At 35.6% G+C, this 24,693-nt stretch overlaps 7 protein-coding genes across 21 annotated transcripts in view; 3 read left to right on the forward strand and 4 right to left on the reverse strand.

The window, feature by feature from the left end:
- Positions 1–5,439, forward strand: part of LOC122399034 (obscurin-like) — a 34,024-nt gene extending 28,585 nt beyond the window's left edge. For 4 of the 6 annotated variants that reach the window (XM_043399352.1, XM_043399358.1, XM_043399355.1 and 1 more), the window contains 9 exons: positions 122–1,041; positions 1,110–1,552; positions 1,648–1,786; positions 1,863–2,332; positions 2,409–2,642; positions 2,743–2,884; positions 2,954–3,457; positions 3,541–4,688; positions 4,795–5,439. In XM_043399352.1, coding sequence (XP_043255287.1) covers positions 122–1,041; positions 1,110–1,552; positions 1,648–1,786; positions 1,863–2,332; positions 2,409–2,642; positions 2,743–2,884; positions 2,954–3,457; positions 3,541–4,688; positions 4,795–5,041 — 4,247 coding nt within the window. In that variant the 3' untranslated portion in view covers positions 5,042–5,439. The remainder of the gene's footprint in view (positions 1–121; positions 1,042–1,109; positions 1,553–1,647; positions 1,787–1,862; positions 2,333–2,408; positions 2,643–2,742; positions 2,885–2,953; positions 3,458–3,540; positions 4,689–4,794) is intronic. The other 2 variants (XM_043399354.1, XM_043399357.1) reach the window with 1 other exon arrangement.
- A 265-nt stretch (positions 5,440–5,704) lies between these two features.
- LOC122398812 (NEDD8-conjugating enzyme UBE2F-like) lies at positions 5,705–7,287 on the reverse strand. 6 transcript variants are annotated; one of them, XM_043399027.1, is made up of 6 exons: positions 7,151–7,287; positions 6,695–6,818; positions 6,423–6,584; positions 6,175–6,336; positions 6,024–6,099; positions 5,705–5,823 (listed from the first exon to the last, which is right to left on the reverse strand). In XM_043399027.1, the coding sequence occupies exons 2-6, from the start codon at positions 6,800–6,802 to the stop codon at positions 5,729–5,731; spliced, it is 603 nt and encodes a 200-aa protein (XP_043254962.1). In that variant the 5' UTR covers positions 6,803–6,818; positions 7,151–7,287; the 3' UTR covers positions 5,705–5,728. The 6 variants fall into 6 exon arrangements, with proteins under 6 accessions (XP_043254962.1, XP_043254968.1, XP_043254963.1 ...); XM_043399033.1 differs by having other exon boundaries at positions 6,644–6,818; XM_043399028.1 differs by lacking the exon at positions 7,151–7,287 and adding an exon at positions 6,937–7,099.
- A 182-nt stretch (positions 7,288–7,469) lies between these two features.
- Positions 7,470–9,176, reverse strand: LOC122399251 (HSPB1-associated protein 1). Of its 3 annotated transcripts, XM_043399798.1 has the most exons (5): positions 9,067–9,176; positions 8,733–8,984; positions 8,356–8,642; positions 7,899–8,280; positions 7,470–7,816 (listed from the first exon to the last, which is right to left on the reverse strand). In XM_043399798.1, the coding sequence occupies exons 2-5, from the start codon at positions 8,934–8,936 to the stop codon at positions 7,475–7,477; spliced, it is 1,215 nt and encodes a 404-aa protein (XP_043255733.1). In that variant the 5' UTR covers positions 8,937–8,984; positions 9,067–9,176; the 3' UTR covers positions 7,470–7,474. The 3 variants fall into 3 exon arrangements, with proteins under 3 accessions (XP_043255733.1, XP_043255734.1, XP_043255735.1); XM_043399799.1 differs by lacking the exon at positions 9,067–9,176 and having other exon boundaries at positions 8,356–8,656; positions 8,733–8,868; XM_043399800.1 differs by lacking the exon at positions 9,067–9,176 and having other exon boundaries at positions 8,356–8,662; positions 8,733–8,819.
- A 105-nt stretch (positions 9,177–9,281) lies between these two features.
- Positions 9,282–10,333, forward strand: LOC122399252 (39S ribosomal protein L9, mitochondrial). Its single transcript, XM_043399801.1, has 2 exons — positions 9,282–9,490; positions 9,586–10,333. The coding sequence occupies exons 1-2, from the start codon at positions 9,395–9,397 to the stop codon at positions 10,312–10,314; spliced, it is 825 nt and encodes a 274-aa protein (XP_043255736.1). The 5' UTR covers positions 9,282–9,394; the 3' UTR covers positions 10,315–10,333.
- A 268-nt stretch (positions 10,334–10,601) lies between these two features.
- Positions 10,602–12,909, forward strand: LOC122399249. Its single transcript, XM_043399797.1, has 6 exons — positions 10,602–10,657; positions 10,757–10,889; positions 10,972–11,479; positions 11,581–11,787; positions 11,858–12,087; positions 12,167–12,909. The coding sequence occupies exons 1-6, from the start codon at positions 10,602–10,604 to the stop codon at positions 12,371–12,373; spliced, it is 1,341 nt and encodes a 446-aa protein (XP_043255732.1). The 3' UTR covers positions 12,374–12,909.
- Positions 12,910–15,227: 2,318 nt separating this feature from the next.
- LOC122398753 (INO80 complex subunit D) lies at positions 15,228–18,756 on the reverse strand. 2 transcript variants are annotated; one of them, XM_043398913.1, is made up of 3 exons: positions 17,899–18,756; positions 15,871–17,416; positions 15,228–15,689 (listed from the first exon to the last, which is right to left on the reverse strand). In XM_043398913.1, the coding sequence occupies exons 2-3, from the start codon at positions 17,273–17,275 to the stop codon at positions 15,523–15,525; spliced, it is 1,572 nt and encodes a 523-aa protein (XP_043254848.1). In that variant the 5' UTR covers positions 17,276–17,416; positions 17,899–18,756; the 3' UTR covers positions 15,228–15,522. The 2 variants fall into 2 exon arrangements, with proteins under 2 accessions (XP_043254848.1, XP_043254847.1); XM_043398912.1 differs by having other exon boundaries at positions 15,871–18,756.
- A 1,773-nt stretch (positions 18,757–20,529) lies between these two features.
- Positions 20,530–24,554, reverse strand: LOC122398653 (dolichyl-diphosphooligosaccharide--protein glycosyltransferase subunit STT3B). Of its 2 annotated transcripts, none has more exons than XM_043398726.1 (7): positions 24,148–24,554; positions 23,260–23,958; positions 22,873–23,183; positions 22,260–22,797; positions 21,697–22,158; positions 21,529–21,619; positions 20,530–21,379 (listed from the first exon to the last, which is right to left on the reverse strand). In XM_043398726.1, exons 1-7 carry the CDS (start codon positions 24,366–24,368, stop codon positions 21,299–21,301), a joined length of 2,403 nt encoding a protein of 800 aa, XP_043254661.1. In that variant the 5' UTR covers positions 24,369–24,554; the 3' UTR covers positions 20,530–21,298. The 2 variants fall into 2 exon arrangements, with proteins under 2 accessions (XP_043254661.1, XP_043254662.1); XM_043398727.1 differs by having other exon boundaries at positions 21,273–21,408.
- Positions 24,555–24,693: the final 139 nt, after the last annotated feature.

Consider the following 24,693-nt stretch of genomic DNA (forward strand, 5'->3'; position numbering starts at 1 on the left):
TCAGCGATGAGTTTAAGTCACTGCCTGCATAGACTGCCGACAACTTCAACCCATTGCTCGACTATAAACCGAATGATGTACCTTGTCGATGCCAACAGACTTTAAATTCCAATTTTAACAGCTCTGGAGCCACGCGCGAAGAAACCACTGGCGGACCAGTACGCGGACTTCGACAAGTACCGCAAGTCCGGCGTTCCGTTGCCTTTGGCCGACCGTCCCATCATCAGCAGGATGATGGATCGTCATCTGACGTTGTCCTGGAAACCGTCCATCCCCATAGGTCCCCGTATCCCCGTGACGTATCAAGTGGAGATGTGCGAGTTGCCCGACGGCGATTGGTTCACCGCCCGGTCAGGCGTCCGTAGCTGCGTCTGCGACATCCGCAACCTAGAGCCGTTCAGGGACTACAAGTTCCGTATCCGCGTGGAGAACAAGTACGGTATCAGCGATCCGTCGCCGTTCGCGCAAACGTACCGCGCCAAACTGGAACCAGACCCGCCGAAATTCTTCCCCTATCTGCCCCCTGGCATCGACTTCCGTCCCGAGACCAGCCCCTACTTCCCCAAAGACTTCGACATCGAGAGACCGCCTCACGACGGCTACGCTCAGGCGCCCAGATTCCTTCGTCAAGAGTACGACACCCAGTACGGCGTCAAACACCACAATTGCAGTCTGTTCTGGTTCGTCTACGGCTACCCGAAACCGAGGATGACGTACTACTTCAACGATCAGCCGATAGAGTCGGGCGGCAGATACGATCAAAGTTACACGAGGAACGGGCAAGCCACGTTATTCATCAACAGGATGCTGGAGAGGGACGAGGGTTTCTACGAGGCCGTAGCCACCAACGAGCACGGCGAAGCCAGGCAAAGGGTTTATCTGAAGATCGCCGAGTACCCGTCGTTCATCCAGCGACCGGAAGAGGTGATCGTCATGGTACGTAGAATCGGACAGCTGGTGGCTCGCGTCACCGGTGTACCTTTCCCGGACATCAAATGGTACAAGGACTGGAAGCCTCTCACCTCATCCTCGAGAATAAGGGTTTGTTCTTTCGTTATGTACAATTTTCTTTCCTCGATACCGACTTGAAACGTTACGCGTTCCGGCAGATCGAGTTCACCGAGCCGGACATTTCCATTCTGATCATCAACGATGCCATCGTGAAGGACGAGGGTCTCTACTCGATCAGCGCCGGGAACGTGGCGGGTTCGATCTCCTGTTCCGTGATGCTGCACGTGGAGGAGAACGAGCACGAGTACGGTTACAGAACGTACAAGAGGAAGTCGGACATCAGAACGCGACACGACAAACCGTACCAGGACTACTACGACCTGGGCGACGAGCTTGGCCGCGGTACCCAAGGCGTCACCTATCACGCAGTCGAGAGGTGCACCGGAAGGAACTATGCGGCCAAGGTCATGCACGGGAAAGGAGAGATCAGGCCTTACATGTACAACGAGATGGAGATCATGAACAACTTGAATCACAGGAAACTATTGCGGCTGCACGACGCGTACGAAGACGATCAGACAGTCACGCTCATCATGGAACTGTATCCTTTGACGGAAACGTTGTCACCGTTGTGGTTGTTTGGAATAAAAGATTAACGGTCTGTCAATGTCTAAACGTAACTTAACTGAACAATAGAGCTGCTGGTGGCGAGCTGGTGGACATACTGACCAGACAGGCGTTCTACACCGAAACAGAGATCTCTGGTTATATTCGACAGCTGCTGTGGGGATTGGAATACATGCACGATAACCACTTCGCTCATCTTGGACTGACGGTTGACCTTCGTTTCGATAAATTAATAGGTTCCAATACGGGGTCCGTTCTGTCTTTAAATCTGTGTTTACTTGCAGCTGGGAGACCTATTGATCTCGCATACCGGAGGCGACGACCTGAAGATCTGCGACTTCGGACTCGCCAGAAGAATCTCGCAGACGAGGCTGATGACCCTGGCATACGGAATGCCCGAATACGTGGCGCCGGAAGTGACCAACAACGAGGGAGTGTCGTTTAGCACGGACATGTGGTCCGTCGGTATCATCACGTATATACTGCTCTCTGGTATTTCACCCTTCAGAGGATTTAGCGACAAGGAGACGCTGATGAGGATCAGAGAAGGGAAATGGGAGTTCGATGATCGTTGGAGTAACATCACGGAGGAGGGCAAAGACTTCATTCGTTCGTTGCTGATGTACAACTGCGACAGGAGGATGGACGTCAAGGCTGCCCTTACTCATCCCTGGATAACTTACGCGGACAGATCTCCCACCGATTTCTACAAAATTCCGTCTGAGAACTTGAAGAATTATTATAAACTCTATCGGTACATCGATCATCCTATAAACTGCACGTTAATTTAGATACTTGATTAAAACACTTTTTTAACAAACATTTTCTAGCGACTGGTACAACAACGCGTCCTGTCGCACATGGTTCCGTAGACGCAAGTTGGAGACAGCCTTCGAACATCCATCCAGGATGGTTTATCCGCCTGGTCATAAATATACCCCTGAACCCAGCGACGACCGAACATACAGTCCACTGAAGAAACCTTTGGTCAAACCATGGGACAATCAGTATCCTTCGAGGGAACCCATTGACACGGAGATCGGAATCATTAAGAGCGAAAGCCAGTTAGTAATGCTTTCAAACTTTAGTAGACTGCTTTCGATACTCCTGACCTTGTGCAGCCTTGAACATTGCTTTGTTATAATCGACAACGTGGTTTTGTAGCTATCAAAATGGACCAGACACGTATCTCCTACAACTTCGTGACACCAGCTTCCCCGTGCGTCTGCGCGAGTACATGAAGGTTGCATGCGATCGCAGTCCAGGATTCTCTCGCACGATCACCGACGAGAACTTCGACTGGAGGGTACGTTGGACCTATCGGCAATCAAAGATTCCGTGTTCCGATTTACAATTTCGCGCATCGTTGATTCAGGCACCCATCATACGGGAGCGACGTCGTTTCACGGACGTGATGGACGAAGAGATCGACGACGAGAGGCGTGCCAGGATCAACAGATACGGATCGCCGGACAACTTCACGCTGAGACGTTTGAAACACGAATTGGGAACGCGACTGGACAGCTACGCGGAGGCGGAGGCGATGCTGGAGTCGAAGAAAGAGGGACACTTGCCGTTCTTCCGGGAAAAGCCGCAGATACGTCCGATAGAGGAGGGCAAACCTGCTCAGTTGGTGTGCCTGGCGGTTGGCAGTCCCAAGCCGATGATCCAGTGGTACAAAAATGATATAATGATTCAAGAAACCAACAGGATAAAGGTCACCGAGGACAAGGACGGCAGGTCTATACTCAGCTTCGATCAGACCAAGGAACACGACGTGGGCAGCTACAAAGTTGTCGCGAGAAACCCGTTGGGACAGACGGTTGTCAGGTGCAGATTGGTGGAAGCGGTTGTTCCATCGGGTCCAGACTCGCCCGAGGTAACTATGAACAATCAAAAAAAAATATTAAAACATGTTACAGAAAATGAATCGTCGTTTCAACATAAACGTTTGCGTTCCAGGTATCTGATCTGTCGGACAACGAAATACTGTTAAGATGGAAGCAACCGAAATACGATGGTAACTCTCCGGTGTTGTGCTACAACCTTCAAATACGGGATGGCGATTCCATCGATTGGATAGACCTCGCCTCGAACATCGATCACGAGTTCTTCTTGGTCAGAGACTTGAAGCCGGACACGAGTTACAACTTCCGTCTGGCGGCGCGTAATCGGATCGGTTGGAGCGAGAAAGGCATCCCTTCTAAGCTGATAAAGACCAGGCCAACCGGTTGCCCGAAAGTTCAGATAACCAGAGCTATGAGGCATCTGCAAGAACTGACGGAAGCCGGGCAAGAGATAATGCTGGAAGAGGACAAACCGCACATGGACTATACCATCGAGGATCACCCTATCGAATGGTCGACCGAGACCAATCTCTCGAGCAAGTACAGCTTCATCTCGGAGATCCATAGGGGCGAATTCTGTGCCGTTGTGAAAGGCGTCGATAAAGCCTCGGACCGTGTAATAGTCGCGAAGATCTTGGAGCTGAACGCGAACACGGAGAAACAGGTGAACAGGGAGTTCGAGGCACTCCGTTCGTTGAGACACGAGAGGATAGCGTTGTTGGAAACGGCGTACAAGGCGCCAGGCTCACCCGTCGCTATGTTCGTCCTGGAGAAGCTGCAGGGCGCCGACATTCTCACCTACTTCTCGAGCAGACACGAGTACTCGGAGAATTGCGTGGCCACGGCCATCTCGCAGATCTTGGACGGTTTGCAGTACCTTCACTGGCGAGGATACTCTCACCTCGATATACAGCCGGACAACGTGGTGATGTCCACCGTTAGATCGGTTCAAATCAAACTGGTCGACATGGGTTCCGCTCGGTTCGTGAGCAAGTTGGGTACTTCGGTGCCGAAACTCGGTCATCCCGATTACAGAGCGCCTGAGGTATATAACGAGGAACCGGCACATCCTCAAACAGACGTATGGATGGTGGGTGTCTTGATGTACGTTCTACTGTCCGGTATCCCGCCCTTCCGTGGTAAGGATCCCGATGAAACCAGACAGAATATCTTGTTCGTGAGATACAGATTCGAACACCTCTTCAAGGAACTGAGTCAAGAGGCTACCAGATTCCTTATGTTGCTGTTCAAACGAGCACCCAGGTTTGTATCGATGAATATCTAGAAAATACAAGTCGATTAGAATCTGAACTTATTTAAATGTCTTATTTAAATAAAAATATTTCTAATTAATCTGTTCTTATTCCAGCAAAAGACCACTGGTAGAAGAGTGCCACGAACACAGGTGGCTCCAATTATCAGACTTTATGATTAAGAAACGCGAGAGAGCCGTGTTCTTAGGCAACAGACTGAAAGAATACAACGAAGAGTACCACGAAGAAAAGTCGAAATTAGCATCGCAGAGTCAAAGTTTAGCGAGCGAAAGCCTGTTAGGTTCCACGCAAAAGCTTATCAGATCGACTAGCATACAAGAAGAACTGCTCACCACGTTCTAACGGATAAGCTACGATTAAGCAACGATTTTCCAATTTTTCTTTACCTTATGTGACTGTAAAATTTCACGCAGATATCTAGTCAGTCTCGTGGAGAGCAAGGGAAAGTAACCGAACGGAGTTGCGGTAAACGTGCAAGAGCTTTCTTTTCTTGTTCTCTTTTTTGTTATTATTTATTTGTTACAACTTTTAATTATTTTAACAAATACCAACATCTGGTCATATGTTACTCCAACGATCTACGAGTAAAGAAAGAGAAAGTAATCGATCTATCGGTATTTGAACGTAACGTAAGATACACCACGTTTTAACGAATCAAGGTACAAACCGAACCCTTCGAAATTGTACAAAAACGATGATTATATTCTAATAAAATCACCAATAAATACTAAATAATAAAATACAATTGTCATTCGGATTAAATGTCCTCCTAAAAAATGTTCCGTGGCCCAATCTGACTGCCATACCGACATGAAAATTCGGAGGTGATTTTAGTTGATGATCCTCTTCTCATGGATGGCCGCCGGCCGCGGGGTCTGAGTTACATGCTTATTAAATTTACGTAAAAAGACTTATTAAATATGGAATTTATTTACAAATCAGTATCTTCCATCATTACAATGATCTATAAAGAGGATAAGCATATTGTACAAATGACACATTCTTCGTCCTCGTTCCCTGTACCATTAATTACACGCAAAATTTTACCATAACTGCAACGAAGTGCCATAACAATCGTAAGCTGCATACGTTTAACAAAACTGAAGATAACAAATACAATCTCCCTAGAATAAGAAGACTAGTCGCAAAGTATTAAATACAAGTTTGTTCGATATCACTTTGAGAAAGGAATCTTTTAATAGAATTTTGAACGTTTGCCGAAATCAGAAATCTAATTCCATAAATGTACAGTTACATTATGATAGTATTATATTTAATTCGAATCATCTTTTTGCGTACTGCATGACATAGTCTTTCACCTTACTCCGGAAGGAGTCCTTGTCTTTTACAAAGAGATCAGCCGCATCTCTGTTTAAAGGATCATCAAAATTTAAAAGGTCCTAAAAGACATATAGTAAATTACACCTAACGATCCATTAAGGATAATTTATAGTAACCGATTGCAAAAGACTCACTGTGAAAAGGGAATTCAAGCCCCATACTACGTCTTTAAGCTTACGAGTCGGAGCCCATCCCATTCCATCTATACTACTCTGTCTCAATATCGAAAGACATACATCGCCGTCCTCGCTTATATTGGGATGCCACAATTTCGTTAAACAATTAACTTTTGGTGGCTAAAAAAGATATTCTGTTAATACCTGCTTGGTTACAAATTACTATGTTGTCGCCGCAATGCAAACTGGCGAATAACTATATTTACAGCCATGTTGTAATCTTCGGGTACATAAATCTGAAAGTAGAATCTGCCTTCGTTCCAATAACCTTCGTCGGGAACGATCAACAAGGTAAACTCGTGGAGACAATGGGGATCTCTAAACGTAACTCTACACGTGGTAGGTAAAGTTTGCTCCATTTCTTGAACCTATACAATTTAAAAACAATAAACAACTTCAACACACCTATAGCTTGTCGGCTAGTTACCATTATTTCGATATCTTCAAAATAACTTCATATGTTCCTACATCACTGTACCTCTTTGACTAATAATGTATCACGGACAGAAATGCGTTTGTTATAATCTCTGCTTTTTGCGCTTGCTATGTCACTTTCCTTTTTCAGTTTTCCCCTCAAGGTAATCATATTTCCCTCCGTAGATCTGCAACGAGATAGTTCGGACAAACGTCAAACACACTGATTATTATTAAAAATTAATGTTATCGAGATACGTCAAAATAAAACGGATTGATCAACGTTTGGGAACGAGAAATGATAACCTTTAATCAAAACAGAAAAATAACGTAGAATTTTAATGCTTTGGAACAAAAGTTATAACACAGCACCATTCAGTCTACAATGTTACAAATATTTGTCACATAAATTTATTAAAAACTTGTTGAAAAACACCGTTTATGACGTCCGTTATCGGATAAACGCGACTTTTGGGGTTAGGATCGCGGAATACATTTGAAGTTTCTAACCGTAACTTACACACGATAAAATATTGTAGTACCGTGATACTTGTTACTTATATATTTTATTCAGCTAATACGCATCTCAGTAATTCTAGTCTTAGATTCACCGTCTATAAAACATTTCGAAGAAAACGGTAAATATTTAAGTGCAGCAGTGACATTAAACAAACAACATGGAGGTCTCATGGCGGGATCTTCAATTATTGAAGAGTTCGCGTGGAAAGTACCGTTCGGACAAAAAAACCAAGATCCGATCATAATTATTACTAAATTATTATTTATTTTTACTCGACTATGTGACTAAGGATAGAATAACTAAGAGGTATCACCGTGTAAATATTTATGACGATAGGAGCAAATCTGCCACTTTATTAACAACATCAGGATGACAAAGCGCATTGACAATATCGTCGGACAACTGTTGAAACGAAGAAATACTGTTCTGAACATTACAGTTCGTTTTAGAAGAGTTTCCTTCTACCTTATCGATATCGACTCCAGAAAATCGTTCCCTTTTCGTTTTTAAAAACCCTTCCAATTCTGTTGTTTTAGGTTCCAAAAGAAACTTCACATACATTGGATATTGTGCTACTAAATCTTCTGCTGTCCATGCAGTGTATTTCATTTTTTTACAAGATTCTATATTTTCCATGTTTTTACATTCGTTAAGGGCAACACTGAGCTGTTAAATTTATTAATTTTAACTTGCGTATAAAAGCAATCGTATCGCTTGTAATATTTATGCATATTCTATAATACATTACCAATTTCATACAATAAGATAAACTGCATCGAGCTTTGTCAGATGTATCGTAGACATTTTCACCAATTCTAGCTACTATTAATTTAACAATAGCTTCCTTAACTCGTGATACATTGTCCGTTATTATTGGTAACCATGTATTTACACTGACAGAAAGATCCAGTGATTCAACATAATGCCACCAACCAGCAGGTACTAATAATACATCCCCTGGCTCGAGAGTTACTAATTTCGGCTTGTGCTGTATTTTTAATATGTTTATCTCGTCTTCTTCGGTGGGGCAGAAAAAATTATATCTACTATAAACTGTTGACTCCTCGTAAGGGACCCTCGTCGGATGCAGAAAATTACTCGAACTCGGGGGAAACAGCAACCACTGTTTTCTGAAACAATTTCTTTTGTAATGGAAACAAAAAATGAAACGAAATATTTACAAATATGAATGAAATACTGCTAACTTTCCATGAATCTGTGCTATTAAGTTACAACCATAAGAATCTTGATGACAATTTGTATGAGCACCTTTGTTTCCGATCCATAGAGTGGACTCGGATCCTGTCTTATCAAAGCCAAATCTTTTCCAACTCACTGAACTCATTATCTCTGGTTTATCTTTGAACCATTCGTGCATATATTTATAGTCAAAATAATACCATCTTTTGTCATTTCCATTCGGACCTACATTCCGAATGAACTCTGACAGAGTCATTGAAATAATTGGGCAATTCACCTCCCATTGAGGCCCCTAAAAGCATAATTCTGAAACTTGTCACATTAACATTTATATTGTTGCATCGAAAGGCACACAAATATGTCAACACCAATAACAATTTACCATAGATTTAGCGTTATAACCAACTCGAAACGGTAACTTAATATCTCCGAATTTCTCAGCAAGCTCAACCAAACTCCATTCCAATAACTTCCAATTATATGCACCTGTTGCATCTTGTAACATTTGCTGAAATAATACCGGCTCTTGGACTTCTGTAATAGCTTGTTTTAAAATCTCATCGGACGGTGAATTCATTTTTTCCATAATTAATAAACGTATATTTTTCTTCGTCGAATATAACGTGTCACTTTCCTGTTTTAATACGTATAAAAATAAATATAACTATCTGTTGACTCTAAGAAATATTAAAATATGTAGTTCTGTTTGATAATACATTTACTATCGTCGCTTAGTTCACGATCCTATTGTTATTATTTTTAATAACAACCATCGCGCAATTTTATCAGACCGAGCACTGGATCACTCAAAACATACTAAATACCTCCTCTAACATTCTGTGATCCTGGCACGATTTTAGCAGTACGAATCCCTGATATTAGATGGCGACACTATTTTTAGCCATTTTTAGCACAATATTGTGGCGCCACCTACGGCAAAACGTCCAAGTTTGTACCAGAATATATACGAATTCTAACCTAAACAACTTTGCATTGCTGTACTAAAGTATTTGATGGCTAAACATATTTATTAAAGTAATAACTATGTTTAAATATACGAGCCTATGTATAAATCATTTAAGAACACAATCGGCAACGTTTCTTTCCAATCAGATCGATTTGTTTGCTCAACAAAGTCGGGTAATACTTTGTTATTGAACTTTGAAAAATAAACAATTCGTAAATGTTATCTATCAACATATGAAATGTAAATAGCAATCAATTTTTCATTTTAGAATACGTTCATCCTAAAACGAAAATATCCTGTACCGCTGCATAAGAAAAATCGTAGAGCACCGCGGCTGGGGCATAGATATTTTATTTATGATCTGGTAGAAAATACAAATAGCAACAAACCGAAACTTATAGATTTGGTCTTACTGAAATCCGTGCACGGTGTTGGCATAAAAGGTCAAAAGGTTTCCGTGAATTCTGAAAAGGCATATATCAATCTTATATTACCAAAGTTGGCTGTATATGCGACTCCCGAAAATATTGACAAATATTACATCGACGGCACAAACTTTAAAGAACATTTGGATTCGTACAGTTCTGAATATGTACCGAGAACCTTACGTGTATTGTCTCAATTTTATTTGCCCGTAGAGATGTCTATGGATATACCTTGGAACATAGAAAAATGGCACGTTAGGGTAGCTTTTCGTAAAGCAGGTGTAATTGTTCCCGAGAAGGCAATAATCCTTCCAGAAAAGACTATATCAGGACCAGAATTATCAATTCAAAATAAAGAATTTTGTGTAATTGTCAAAATCAATAATCACGAAGAAGTAAAAGTCAGATGTAAAATACGTCACTGGGATTTCAATAGGAAGAATAGAATTACCGAGGAAGAATCGTTATGGGATTTGCCTAATATAGCAATATTCCCTGAGGACCAACCACTTTTGGATTCTCTGCCAAAGCATCATTTATCTAAACACAAAAGCAACAATGTAGACGAATAATATGTAAATAAAATCTGATTTAAAAATAATTGAATTTTTAGGAATCTTTTACCCTAATAAAATTTTAACTAAATCAATGAATTTTAATAATGACAAATTTGGTTCTTTTTGCATGATTGCTGTAGTAGTTATTTAGGTTGATACATATATACATTTGTGTAATCAATAATTGAACAGATCAAGCTATGCTTTGACTTTTATTTCTTAATTGGTTAACCTAATATTTTTTTATTAATTTATATATTCCAAATGTGAAGTGCATTGCTCCACTAATTTGATACTTAAATATGGAAGATAAATGTTTCATGTGGGACGACATTGCCGATGAATTATTTTTGTTTAGGTAATGAATTTTTAAACAATCAAAATTTTTGTCCGTACAGAAATGAAAAAATAAGTACACTTGGTTGAATTATTATTTTCTGTTCATATTTATACATAGTATATCAAAAACGGAAGATGTACAAGTTAAAAAGAATAAACAAAAATCTGATTCCGTTCACGATTCACAAGTTTACAGTCCGCACGCATATTTGCTTTTAAACTTTCACGAAACTTTAAGCCAGCGTGAAAAGGTAAATAATAGACAAAAGTCGAAGAAAACAATTATAATAATCCCGTTAAATATCTTTATTAATCAAATACATATTATTTCAGATACGATTTAGAAGACAATATTTACGAAAAATATCACCAAACGAACCAAACGTTATTATTTTACAAGACATAAAAGATCTTGTAATGTTTTTATTAGCAACGCCTGTTAGCCCGCAATTTGTAAATTTCTTTCATTTGCCGATTGTGGACCGTTTCTTAAGAGTATTAATAATGTATTTTCAATATTATGTGACGATATGGGAAGAGCTGATGAAAGAACGTGCAGCTACTATGAAAAAAGCACCGAATCCTTTAGCACAAGGCTATAGATTTAGATTTGCAGACAATATGCAGAATCTTCGGTGTGTTCTAGGTAGAGAATATGCCGATTTAATCATAGGTTGCCAAGATAGCATTCAATATCATCATATGACCGGTGGAAAGAAAGGAATGACATCTATGACTCAATCGCAAGGTGAAAAAGATTTAAGAATGTTTGAGGTACTAATTTGTATGGCGCATCGTGTCGTTTGGATAGCTTTGGAACGTAAATACTTTAATTTGATTGGTGAGTTACTTTACCAGGAAGGAAATCGCGTAAAATATTCCAAAACTAGTAAGAAATTAGACTTTGATAATGAAAGAAATATTAGTATCTTATCTTTTTAGAAATTGAATTACACAGATTATTTAGAACCGAAGCATACAACATAGCACAAAGACGAAGTGCTAGTCAAATCATTCAAGATATGTTAGCAGATGATATTAAAGTATTGCACGGTCATGAAATACAAGAAAAAAGGAAATTATTGAGAAATTCCCCTTTGATACAAGAACTGATATATTCAAATTGCGATTATCGTCTTCTATCCTTAGGTGTGCTATTTATTTATGTAAATATATTTTTCTTTAAATAAAGAAACAGCTATTGAATTATCATACATAGGTATAGGAAATAATTCATGCGACAAACGGATACTTTATTTACAAAATGCTCTTCTCGTCGAAGAAGATAAGTTGCATGAGTTAGGAATTAGAATTGGAATTCTAGGAGAGAACAAAGCTGATTATGATATAATGTTGATCCCGCTAGAAGAAGAAGAACATGATAAAATTCAGTTATCTGAAAAGAGAATGTATGAATGGAGAAGTACACAAGATACATTATCATCTGTAGTGAGTTTCTGCAATTATTTTCTCTATGCACTTACTGTGCATTTATATTAACATTATATCTTTGTATTTCGTATCAAAGGACAAAAGTACAAAAATTCAAGGTCTCCCACTGTTCGAGTCTGAATTTAAATTGGCCAAAAATTTTCCAATTAAGATGGGTGATATCTCACCGAAAGGCTATCAAACAGTCTGCGAAGAAGCAAGAAAACGATGGTTAATTCGGGAAATTAAACGTCAGAAAAATAAAAACATAGATACATATTCCATATCAACAACATTAGATTAATCTGTTGTTTATCATAGTTTTGAAAACTAACGATGCTGAACGAATCTTGTAAAAAAGATTATGTAAAATCGCTTGTATATTTAAAATGAATGTTAATCTATAAATTTATACTACTTACCGAATACTGTATGTAAACTGATTTGTATCACTTACTCGGTATGTCTGACTCTGTATAATAGTTTACTGATTAATACTATTTGCAAAACATTCATTCGTAACGTGTAGAAATAATCAGCAAACGATACAATTCGTTGTATCATTCAATGTCTAATCATATCGAGTACTATCAATCCATATGTGCGCAAATACCCGAGTGCATAAAATAAGTAGTATAAATTAGTACATAGTCAGACGGCCAACAAGTAGTATAACTCTAGCATTTAGAACTCGCGGGAAAAAAAGATATGCGGCTGCTGACGGGAATATTAGTACAGGCAATTTTACGATCAAACATATAAGAATACAGATAAGGTATACTATGAAGTGCAATAAATGTTGATAAATGAAAATTAGTATCTTTATTTATTAAGTATATTTTCCAAAGTAGAGTAAAAAAATAAATGAAACAGAAAACTAATCATTGATTACTGTTTCAAGTCTATTTTATTATTCGTGTGATTATTTGATATTAATATGGATTGATAACAATCAAATAATTGAATATATGTGTCTACATTAGATTTTTGTAAATCATTTGTTTGTATATAAATTATAATTATATTCTTGTTTCTCGTTTAATATTACATTGTAGAAAATATTTAGTAAAGAAAAACAAAGAAAATATTGACATTATTATTTACTTAAACAGTAAAGTTACACTATGAGAGCAAATTATGTAGAATTGTTTAACATTGTTCATAGTATATGTATATTGGAAAAACCACACAGCGTATAATACTAATAAAATATTTTGTCACATAAATTATCATTAAATATAGACACATGTATTCAAAAAAACTGTTTTAAAGGACACGTGATCAGAGGGTGGATAAACTGAATACAATAAGACAATGTAAAAAATATGCTTATTATAATTGGTAATGCCTAATAATGAGTACTAATGCTGATATTTTACAAGGAGATACACGTATAGGTACATTTGAAACAATGCATTTGTTCCACGATTAAATTCTGCATTGTCTTTTTATAAATAATTATTGTACCTACTTACTACCATTATATATAATAACAATCAATTAATGTCATATATACAAATATATAGGACATTAATTTAATCCCAATATGGGTTAAATTGTAAATTATATTTTTGTTTTCATTTACAAGTAGCAAATTTACTGTTCATTTGCAATGGTTTACATTTAGCTAAAACATTCATTATTCAAGGTATACTTCTTTGCGACCTATTATGTGTGAATAAGTGACACGCATGTACAAGGTACAAAAATTCATACCTCGTATTTGGCACAGAGACTTTGATAATAAAAACTAGATCTCACAAAAATCTGTACAATCTTGGTGTTATATGTAAAATGCATTTCTTGTTGTTTTACTTTAATGTCGCTTATTTAATAATTCTACAGGTGATCCGACGTACCTTTTATTTGATCTCAATTACGATATGTATTAAAATTATGATAATCTGAAGTATATTGTGTACATTTTGAAATATTACATTTACACAGACAACACTAGTATCAACACTATAGCTATATTGCGATATTTAAAACGTCAATTGACAGTAAGTAAACCCAACTGTCCTTATGATTGACAAGGGTAATCTAGTTTTACTCTCAGAATCTGTGCCTCGTTAACATTTTCTTAATTCTTATTTCTTAATATTGTTACTTCGAATAATAAAATAACGCACAGCGTGTCATCTTTTCTTATAGGCTGCAAAAGAAATTTAAACATATAGTTACTAAAAATATCAAAAATGAAACTATTTCGGCACTTCTTATTAATTTGAATTTTTAATTATATGTTACAGCTATCTATTACTGAACAATTGTCTACATGATTATATTACAAAATGAAGAACATGATGATAATGATAATTATGCATATGCCAGTAAGATTATTCGCGATTATTTGCATATATTATTACAGCAGTTAGACGATGAAAATGTATATGACTATTTATGTGTACTGTAGTTCTTTAAGTTCAGTCATGTGCCCGTGCAACTGTATTCTATGCATAAAGTTTCTCAATGAAAAGTAACTTGTTAAAACCGTTTTTAACTTTTTGTTTGAACAAAACCTATGTTACATTCTTATGAAAACATGCATTTAACATGGTGCTTGTACTTAATCCTTGGCTCAGACAATGAATGAAAGATTTTCAATTTAAAAACGTACTGTAACTTTTGTATAATTTGCGGGAGCTGCATAATTTAATAGAATTATTACTGATGTTTCTTTCACATAAATATTTGTTTCTATTACAATAGATTGATGAATAACTACAAATCAAATATTTATACAAAAAAACACATACATTCATTCATTTTCAATATTTCATTAAAAATTAGATTTGATCAAAGTCACTATATTTTTAGAACCTATTTATGAATGTCTTGCAAACATATCAAAGTAATTGGAAACAAAATAAAAAGTATTACTAATGCAAATAATATATTAACAAATTTGTTTTTGAACAAATTCTGTTCCTAATAAACATCAGAATTAAATGGGATAGCCATAAATGAATATCAATCTATGTACTTTTGAGAACATTAAATATGTTATAATTACTTTGCGAGACTGTTTTCCATTTTCTTTTTTATTTAAATATTCATGCTTTTCGCAATTAAAAAGACACTATCATGCTATTATAATTACAAAGTAGTAATTAAATTTTTAAAATAAGATGATATTGTGATCTGTTTATGATTATTTATCAGAAAAAATTGTCTTCATTTACAAGAAATACGATCTATTGTGTATAAATCTTGCTATGTTATGATGTTGTACCCAATGATGTTTATACTAAATTAACAAACTTTACTATTTCTTTTTACTTTCTGTATGTCAATCCCTGCTATTACCTTAGACCTGCCATAGCTATGTAATGAAAGTTAATAACATAATCTTACATTTAGCAGCACAGACACAAACAGTATTTCTTTCTATATTATAAGGAACACACGCGAACTCGTTTTCAAATTATTATATTATTAAAATAGATGGGGCTACGAAGCAATATCTGACATAAGTTGAGCCAGTAATGCCGGCTCTAAAAGTCCCTGTGTTTGCCCCATTCTTTCCAAATTCCGTACATCCTTATCTACTGCCTCTAATGCTCGTTCTAATTCCTCTTCTTCTTCTCTCGATGGTTCATATTCTCCATTTCTGCTTTCTATAAAAGAGGTGACAACGCGTAACTCAAGACCGCGTATTTCATGGATTTATTATATTTCCTAATTTCATTTACAGGTTCGTTCATAATTTATGAAATGATTTGACTTCTTCTTTGTTTTTCAATGACTTACGGAATGATTTGACTTTTAAATATATCGCAGAAATAAAAGTATAATTACCAATGAACAAGTCATTAAAAGCATCAGCTGGTAAATTGTTGAGCACATTGCCAAAATCATGCTCTGCAGCATCCAAAGAAGGAAACACTTCATGATCTCCTAGATCCACTTTAAGTCCTCCTCCAAGACCTAGTCCTAATCCTAGATTTAAATTAGAAGAATGCGAACTTCCCTGCGCTACGGTATTCAAATTGTTCAATGTTTTTATCTGATTTTCACTAGAGTTTATTTGACTCAAATATTGGCTCTCTTCGTGTACTAAGGTAGAACCCTTGGTCTCAAGTTTAGTCGTAGGAGGCCTCTTTCGTTTCTTTGGCCTGGATTTTGGTTTAGGCCTAGGAATTGTTGGAGATGTTGGTTTTTTACGAGCTTTCTTTGGTTTAGACTCTTGGGCTTTACGATGATAGTTATCCCTTTTCCTTGCATGCTCTGGACAAAGAGGTAATTCATGTGCAACATCAAACACAGGAATACAACATTGTGTATTATCACTAAACTTGGCAGTGCAATGTTCAAATAAAAGTTGATCTCCGTTCAACATAATGTGACGAGAACAATGACGGGTACAGGGTAAGGATATCTGTTGACATCCTTCAGCTCCACAAAGTCCACCAACTAAAAGCGGGCCATCTACCACTTTGCTAGTAATTGAAGAATCACTCAAAACTCTTGCAGTAGTTGCAGGATCTTTGTATGCAGCTTCCAATAAACACCTAGCTCTACCGCGCAACAATGTTTCAGAGTCTGTTCCACTTTTATGTAATTGAATTAATCGTCGTCTTAGTTGAGAACGCAATTGAGAAAGGCGTGCAGAACGATTTAAAGCTGTACTAGTTTCCCCTGAGAACCAATAGCGTTGATAGACTGTCATTTCATCCCCACTGGAATCACTATCCGATATCTCATCTCCAGCCTTAGGATAATACAATAGGGTATGGTCCCGACTTTGCCTTCTACATTTTAATTTTTGTAAATTCCCAATAGGATTGCGTTGTAAATTCTCAATGCGTTGTTTGTGTCGAATTGCTTTTGCAATTTTATAATCTATGTTTTCACCATCACCATTACCGCCGCCACCACCACCACCAGCACTAGTGTCGACATCTAATTCTATAGCACGATTTTGTACAGCTTTGTATTCCACATCTGGTATGGGTGCTATCCTTATTCTTTGTTTCATACACTTTCCCTTAGACTTAATATTTTTACAACTTTGCATTACTTTAGGATTTTTAGGTGAAACTATTGCAACGTTTCTCCCTCCTGCTGTAGTGAATGGCTCTGGTTCACTGAAGATGTATGGATCGACATCTTGACGAGCCTCAGTTTTCAGTAAAGCCTTCAAGCGATCCGAAAACTTCAATTTATTGTCCATGTTTGAGTTTTCGGATATAGGGACCTTCATTGATTACCGTTTCTCTCGTCTTCTGTTCTACCTGCATTCTCAAACCCGCCAAATCGACTTTCTTCCTATCTAGATAAAACTTAGTTCACGCCATGTGCCAAGATCCAAGTCCGGACAGTACTATTTTTTCAACTCATAATACTGAGAATAAAAAAATAAAAAATTATTTTTATTGTATTTTATATCACAGTTCGGTATTTTGCATTTGCCTCAGAAACATTAATATTTATACTTTTTAAGGCAATATATCTAATAAAATGAATCTTTGTACAAAATATAATAAATTATAAAATAGTCATGTGCACTATTTATATTTGAAATCATTAATGTAACATGCTCTCTGCTATTTCTTATTTACATTTATGTGCATATGTACAAAACTTAGTTGTGTCATGGGTTTTTGCTTTAATACAAAGATTAAAATTTGCTATTTATTATCTAGTATCAAATTTTGTTACAGTGCCTTACAAAAGACTTGTATATTTAAATGATAATAAAATTTACTCTATAGTCTAAAAGTGCAAATAATACTTTAGCAGTCAGTATCTATACCAATTAAAGCTATGTATCACTCTATGTTTATATCCCTATATTTCTATACATAATATGTATGAGATAATTACTAAAGTCTCCTGGTTCAAGCAGTTAGCGTGAACTTAGTCCATGGCTAGATCAGGATAAAAACAATCCTTGCCTCGCATAGCAGTTCACATCAAACATATCCTACACATCTTTGAGTAACTGCATTGTATGAGACACCAAAACATTGAATATTAGCTCTAAGAGTTCTAGTAATCTCTGGCAAGTCAAAGCCATATTAATAAGCTTTTTGTTTTCAGTGTTGACATCAGTACACGATGTTGGCTATCAACACTGTTTGGTTATGTTCGCTCCTTATATAGTCAATAAGACACTGTGCAAAATACTGTAATCAAGTTTCAACAATACAGTCAGGAAAACTCATCAAATGAGTTTTGCCGCATATTTGCACCCATTAACAAGGGTAAACTGTTCACGGATACTCTCACGATGTTTCCTTTATGTACTTAATGTTTCGTTTAGTTTAACCGAGGTTGGGACAGTGTAAATTACTTCCAATAGTAATGGAGGTTGTTGTCCAATCAGGAGCAATCCGACCTTTTTCTTGGAAGATACACTCCAACAAGATTGAAGATTCACGCACAAATTTCAGCATTCATCGATAATAACATTAGAAAGACATGTCAGATGTAAGGGAAGCAAAATGGCGGACACTGCACACACGAACAGTTTCTGATGCGAAAAATCTTTGAATTCACTGTATTATCACTTTGAATTTGGTATACAAACAGTTTGCGTCCGTTCTAAGCGTTAACTGATTTCGTATGATACTATACAAAAATACTACTCTCGCACAATTTTGAATATTCTTATCAGTAACGATTGGATTGTTCTTCGTTATTCACTTCGACATAACCTTTTACTTGTTTTACATATATAATACGTAAGCCTCGTTTACTGCGTTCTCATTTCCCTTGTTAAAAAATACACTAATGCGAATGAAGAAGAGTTAGGAAGACATAATTATAAAATCTCATTTCTTCGACGTTGACGTATGCCTTCTTTCAAGTGACTCGAAATACTTGATGTTGCATCGTATTTGGAACAATTATGTTCGTTTTACATAATTTTATAATTCTTCTACATAATAACGTTTTAAAATTTCATACAGTATGTAGAATAATATTAATATTATAGTTAAATTACCTATTTCGAAAAAATTCTATGATAACAATAACTACTGGAATTAACAGATACCAATGCATTTAATTCATGACGATTATAATTGAAACGAGGCTTAAAAAAATACTTGTAAAATTATTTACAAATAATATTTTTTATGTAATTTTAATAAACAACAAACATTAAGTAATTCGTTAAATGAAAAATGTATTTTTTATCTGGAATAACTATCATGAAATTTTTTTTTTTTATATAAAAATAAAAAAAAATCTGAACGCGATATACTATAACTTGATAAAAAAATTTAAGAAATATTTTTTAAATAATGTATACAATAAATTATTAAATTATTAAAATTCATTTTAGCCTTGGTACAATTTATGTAATAATACAAGACAGGTGAATAAAAATTATCCACGCCTGTTATAAAATATCCTTAAATGTATTATTTACAGGAAAACGAAGGAATTGAAGATATTTTGAATTACATATAAAATATTAATAACGTAATAATTATGTATTACATATATTGCTACATAACCAAACAGTAGTTTTATACTCGGTATTATTATTTCTAACAATTCTAGTAGAACAGCATTTCATTATTCAACTAATAATAGCATTTATACAATATTTATTCAATTAATCTATCAACACAGAAAAATTAAAATAACTAATAAGCCTAGTAACCTTGAAAAATTGTTACCACTGATCAGCTGATTTTGACATTTAAAAGACTATAACCTATCCCCATCGAAATATATTGCCAAACACCACCTGTTGATTTCTATATTTTGTTCTATTTAGAATAAATGTTGTTTACATGTTACGAATAATTTATTTTATACTGCACAACTTGTCGTGCCTGAAAATTAACTTGATTCGTATATTAAAAAATACATATTAATAGTTTCTTTTACTTAAAGAGCATACATTTCTAATACTTGGAAAATATTTATACATTCATAATGTATACGTAGCTAATAATTCATTGTCACTAATTAAATACTATATTCCATCTCTTACTACCAATTTATCATCCTCATGACTCTATAGAAATTTCATTTTAGTGTAATTACGTCCCTCTTTTAAAAACTCATTTGGAAGGCAAGATAATATACTCGATAACTATTAGAACTTTGTTTCATTTATATTTTTCCCTTATTTTTTTATAATTAAATATACACAATGACCATGTACACAACTACTTTGTGTACTTAACATTGCTCAAATATAGTTTTGTAATCTTACGAACACATACATCTACTAACTTCAGCAACCATGTTTGTGTTATGTACATATAAATAGAGAAAACATATTTTATAACAGAGCCAATGTAGACTATAAATTATACAACTCAAGCCAAAGTGGAAAATAAAAAATATATTAGTTTTCAGAAAGAACAGAAAAATAATGAATAATTAAAAGATTGCAAGACGAAGATGTGTAATACATTTACAAACATATTTCTATTGCATAAAATTGGATTCTTTACATTCTCAGGTTCAATATAGAAAATGTGAAGTAAAATTTTGAGTAATACAATATTTTTAAATGACAAGATTCTTATTACAAATGTTCAACAAGATACTATACAATAAACTGTGTACACATAACACATATTCAATCCCTCTGATCTCACCTGCTTGATATTTAATAAATGTTTTTATTTACTTTAATCAGCGAATGTCACTTATTAAAGTTCAATATGCATTACACGGACATAATGAAAGTTTACTTATTAATCATGACTTTACTAATGATGTTTCTTACTTGAGAATTCAAAGTATACTCGCTTGTTTTTATGGTGCATTCGTGAACAAACATTTAAAATAATTGGTAAAGAAGTGAATAAAGAACTCTAGAGAATAGTTAAGTACAGAACAATTTGAAGATATAATTTGCTAAATTCATAAATAACACGAATCCATTATATGGATATTTTATAAGATTAAATGCGTCGCGTATTGTAATAACACAGAAATTATATTTTGCCTTTTCGATATGTAGGACAATCTGTAATAATCTTAGAAAATCCAATGAAAAACAAACATATTTCAGTAAATAAAATTAAAAATATAAATCCCTCCTTTTTTATATTATGCTTACGAAACAATGTTTTCAATTGTTTGAAATGTTGGAAATTCATTTTTTCATTTTATATTTCAATCGATTTAATTTGTAATGATATTAAATTCTTAGTTCGAGGTATAGTTTGTGGTAGACCCAAGGGACGGTAATTTCTTTTTTATTACAAAAGTTGTATTTGAAAACTGTTATGAATTAGATAATAAATGTTTGTTACGTAGTTCTTCGTTGAGGTTTCTGTCCTTTAATAACAGTTGGCCGGCCTTTTATGTAACCTTTCTTGCGATGTGGTGTCTAAAACATTAATATCCAACCCCCCACAACTTCAACTACGTTTCGAGATCATGCAATGTATAGTATAACAAACGGGAAACGATACGATAGGAAATTCAAGAAATTAAAATTTATATATTTTATATTATCGTATGAAGTGTAATACTCACCTTTTTACTGAAATATGAATTGTCGTTACGTGCAACAATTCGCTTAGATATTGGAATACTAGGTCTATTAAACTCGTTTGGTTTTTTCACCCTGTGAAGTTATTTGTTGATGAAAACATATATAATTTATAATATACGAATTTCACACTTTTCATATAGACATATTACCTGTAAATCCTAACAAGCCAATGTTCGGTTGTGTAAGCTTCTTCCAAATACGTTAATTGGAAATTTTTATGCCCTATTTCTGCGCTGCGTGTACGATCATAACCAAAAGGAGATCGATAATCGATCTTAACTTCTCCAAATCGATAGTAACATAATTTATACATTAACGAGTTCAAAAGAGTAGGCGAGCCTTCAGAATCCACTCGAAATTCCCCCTTTTCGGAAAAATAATCACTCTCCCGAATGTCCAGCGGATGTTCACCTTCAGCAATTCGTACCATCCAAAGGAACTTATTAACATCATCTCCAGAATATCCAATCATTCCTCCAAAAATAACTAATACATAATCTACATCTAAAGATGTCATTATTTCATAAGCAGCACTTTCATTTGAGCTCATTGCTTTTCCAACCAGAGCTATATGAGAATTATTCCAAGTATTATTGTCCACAAGTGTAGTTCTAATTTAAAAAAAGAAAAAACAGAAAATATGTTAGTCCGTTTTACTTGATACAGATACGCGACGATGAATTTTTTAGTCTTATTCATTAACAGCATATACCTGTTAGCCATTCCAGCAATTTGATAACCATAATCCCACCAACTCATAACTCTGGCATCAGTGGGTGTATTTTGTGCTAACCAATAATACGCTTCTCTAAAATCGTCAAGTATGGCTCTATCACCATCGTTGCTATACGATGCCAAAACAATTGAAGGACTAGAGTATGCATTACTTGTGATCCAAGTACAATGCAAAGTAAACATTGTCATCAACATAAGTGCTCCAATGACAACTCCATTTCGAAGATTAACACCTAGTCCATCCCCATTCCCTGTAGGTCTTTCGTGCTTCATTCTACGAATTTTTCCAGCTTTATCATACAGTGCTCTGCCCGGACTCCTTTCTCTTTCTTCCTCGCTTTCTTCTTCGCTTCCATTACTCCGATCGTTTCTTTCGCTATCTTCTTCTTTAAAGAATAAATCAAGAAGATCGCTAAACGCAACACCGGCAAGCATACAGACAACTGGAGTCAGTGTAAGCATAAGCCTCACCATTACTCCAGCAAAATAAACTGCACTTATAGCGTACAATATAACTGTAATAGAAATTATAACAAATTATATACTTAAATGACTTTAAGCAATCGATCATTTTTATTACAAAACCTTACCAAAAACGCGCTCATCGTTTATATGTTTAATGCAATACCAAAGACCAACAGGAAATGTTGTAACAAGAATGTGCAAGTCAAAGAAAAAGCTAAACCATGTTGTAGGTTGATGCTCGGAAACAGATGCTATTATTGGAATGTGTATTTTTGCATAACCGGTATCCCATAGTGAATAAAATCTTCCGCTCCAAGGGGCAACAATACCAGCATATGTCAAGCAGATCAAAACCAACAAGAGAATACCAGCTGTAACTGCAACTACTCCTCCAAAGTATTTCATTTCGGATTTAGTAAGTACAGTTCTTAAATACCTAAAGTAAACAAAACAAAATATTATATTAAAATATTTTTATATAGAAACATTATGAATATATTCTATTAATATACCTGAGAGTTGCCACAAAAATTAGCAGACCGAACACACCTCCCGCAGCCATGTGTTCAGACGTTCTTATTGGCTGGAAACCAACGAATGGTATTTGCATACTTAACAAAAGACCCAAAATATAGAAAGTGGTGTAACTTGTGAAAAGACGATTGCTATATCGATTCATGACCAGCAATGCAAAAACATGGAATGGAATCAAATTAATGATAAAAACGTAACCACCCCATGCAGATACCATATAAAAGTAAGACAAAGCAGTCATCGAAGCCCAAAAAATCGAGCCAGTTTTAACTGACTTAACCCAAAGATAATATGTTATTTGCAGCGCGAAAATGGCAATGCCTTCATTGTCATAACTTCCTGCTACGGATCTTGAAATGTAACCAGGTACAATTGCAATAAAGCATGCTGCAAATAAACCAGCTCCGGCGCTCCATATTTCTTTCGTTAATAAGTACGTTGAAATGGCAGTAAGGCCACTAAAAATTGGAGCTAGGAATACACAAATGTCTCTTATATGCACTGGGATATTTAAAGAATGTAATATATAGTGTATCGATCCAGAGGTAATCATTAGACCTGGATAGACAGTTCCACCTACGATACGTCCCAATGGATACCATGCTCTTTCATCGAACCAATTTAAAAAATTATAAAATCCATGTTGTACCATATATGCCGTTGCTCTATAGTTAAACCTATATAGAGAACAAAATTTACTTTCACAATTTCATTATTATTTCCTTATTAGAATATATTTATATATTTCAAATGAAACCGTTTTATTAACAATAATAAAATTACACTTTTTCGTTCAAGACAAGAAAATATTAAATCAAATTATTAATAAACACGTGTGAACCAATATAACGTGTAAAAATACGTACCAAGGGTCAAATTCATGTATAATACTTTCGAAACGTATTACTGCAAATAGCCGAGAGGCGAATCCTGAGATCCAAGCGAGTAGCAAAACAGTAAAAGTAATGAGAGAACTAAGACCGGCAGCATTTGTTAACGTCGAAGTTTTCATTTGCTTAGAAGTCGCTTTCTTATCAGGGAACATATCTTTTCTGGTATTTGTCGTGGATGATCTATTTGACAACATACTTTCTTTTACGTTTACAAATGTAATGGGAAATATTTCCGTCAGTTTTTAATAGATATTTTCCATTAACATATTAGCATTTGTTTCCATTTGACACGTTGCAAATCAAGCAGCTCGCAACAAATTACCAAATCACTATGCCTAGGCTAGGAGGCTAAGACACGTCAAACGCCGGCTACGTGTGAAACCATGACTTCCACACCGACAATCCGCACTTGCGTAAGAGTATGATAAAGGAACGGTGTGTTCGAATATGCGGTTAACAACATTAGTACGTTCAATAGGAATACCAAGACGCTGATTGGTTTCGTTTAACAAGCATGAA

This window comes from Colletes gigas, unplaced genomic scaffold (assembly GCF_013123115.1).
Source record: "Colletes gigas isolate AHSC1104 unplaced genomic scaffold, ASM1312311v1 Colletes_gigas_Sc00012, whole genome shotgun sequence".
Classification (NCBI taxonomy): Eukaryota; Metazoa; Arthropoda; class Insecta; order Hymenoptera; family Colletidae; genus Colletes; species Colletes gigas.

What these genes read in the sequence shown, in the direction of transcription:
- LOC122399252 (XM_043399801.1), top strand. Translation starts at nt 9,395, where the DNA reads ATGTTTAAATATACGAGCCTATGTATAAATCATTTAAGAACACAATCG. An exon ending in TGTTTGCTCAACAAAGTCGG is followed by an intron (nt 9,491 to 9,585) that starts GTAATACTTTGT and finishes TTTTCATTTTAG; the next exon opens with AATACGTTCATCCTAAAACG.
- LOC122399249 (XM_043399797.1), top strand. Translation starts at nt 10,602, where the DNA reads ATGGAAGATAAATGTTTCATGTGGGACGACATTGCCGATGAATTATTT. An exon ending in GATGAATTATTTTTGTTTAG is followed by an intron (nt 10,658 to 10,756) that starts GTAATGAATTTT and finishes ATTTATACATAG; the next exon opens with TATATCAAAAACGGAAGATG. An exon ending in AAGATACATTATCATCTGTA is followed by an intron (nt 12,088 to 12,166) that starts GTGAGTTTCTGC and finishes TTCGTATCAAAG; the next exon opens with GACAAAAGTACAAAAATTCA.
- LOC122398812 (XM_043399027.1), bottom strand. Translation starts at nt 6,802, where the DNA reads ATGATTACCTTGAGGGGAAAACTGAAAAAGGAAAGTGACATAGCAAGC. An exon ending in ATACATTATTAGTCAAAGAG is followed by an intron (nt 6,585 to 6,694) that starts GTACAGTGATGT and finishes TAAATTGTATAG; the next exon opens with GTTCAAGAAATGGAGCAAAC. An exon ending in AGACAAGGACTCCTTCCGGA is followed by an intron (nt 5,824 to 6,023) that starts GTAAGGTGAAAG and finishes TTCTTATTCTAG; the next exon opens with GGAGATTGTATTTGTTATCT.
- LOC122398753 (XM_043398913.1), bottom strand. Translation starts at nt 17,275, where the DNA reads ATGAAGGTCCCTATATCCGAAAACTCAAACATGGACAATAAATTGAAG. An exon ending in TTTTAATGACTTGTTCATTG is followed by an intron (nt 15,690 to 15,870) that starts GTAATTATACTT and finishes CCTCTTTTATAG; the next exon opens with AAAGCAGAAATGGAGAATAT.
- LOC122399251 (XM_043399798.1), bottom strand. Translation starts at nt 8,936, where the DNA reads ATGGAAAAAATGAATTCACCGTCCGATGAGATTTTAAAACAAGCTATT. An exon ending in GTTATAACGCTAAATCTATG is followed by an intron (nt 8,643 to 8,732) that starts GTAAATTGTTAT and finishes TTATGCTTTTAG; the next exon opens with GGGCCTCAATGGGAGGTGAA. An exon ending in ATAGCACAGATTCATGGAAA is followed by an intron (nt 8,281 to 8,355) that starts GTTAGCAGTATT and finishes AAATTGTTTCAG; the next exon opens with AAAACAGTGGTTGCTGTTTC.
- LOC122398653 (XM_043398726.1), bottom strand. Translation starts at nt 24,368, where the DNA reads ATGTTGTCAAATAGATCATCCACGACAAATACCAGAAAAGATATGTTC. An exon ending in ATACATGAATTTGACCCTTG is followed by an intron (nt 23,959 to 24,147) that starts GTACGTATTTTT and finishes TTCTCTATATAG; the next exon opens with GTTTAACTATAGAGCAACGG. An exon ending in ATTGCTGGAATGGCTAACAG is followed by an intron (nt 22,159 to 22,259) that starts GTATATGCTGTT and finishes TTTTTAAATTAG; the next exon opens with AACTACACTTGTGGACAATA.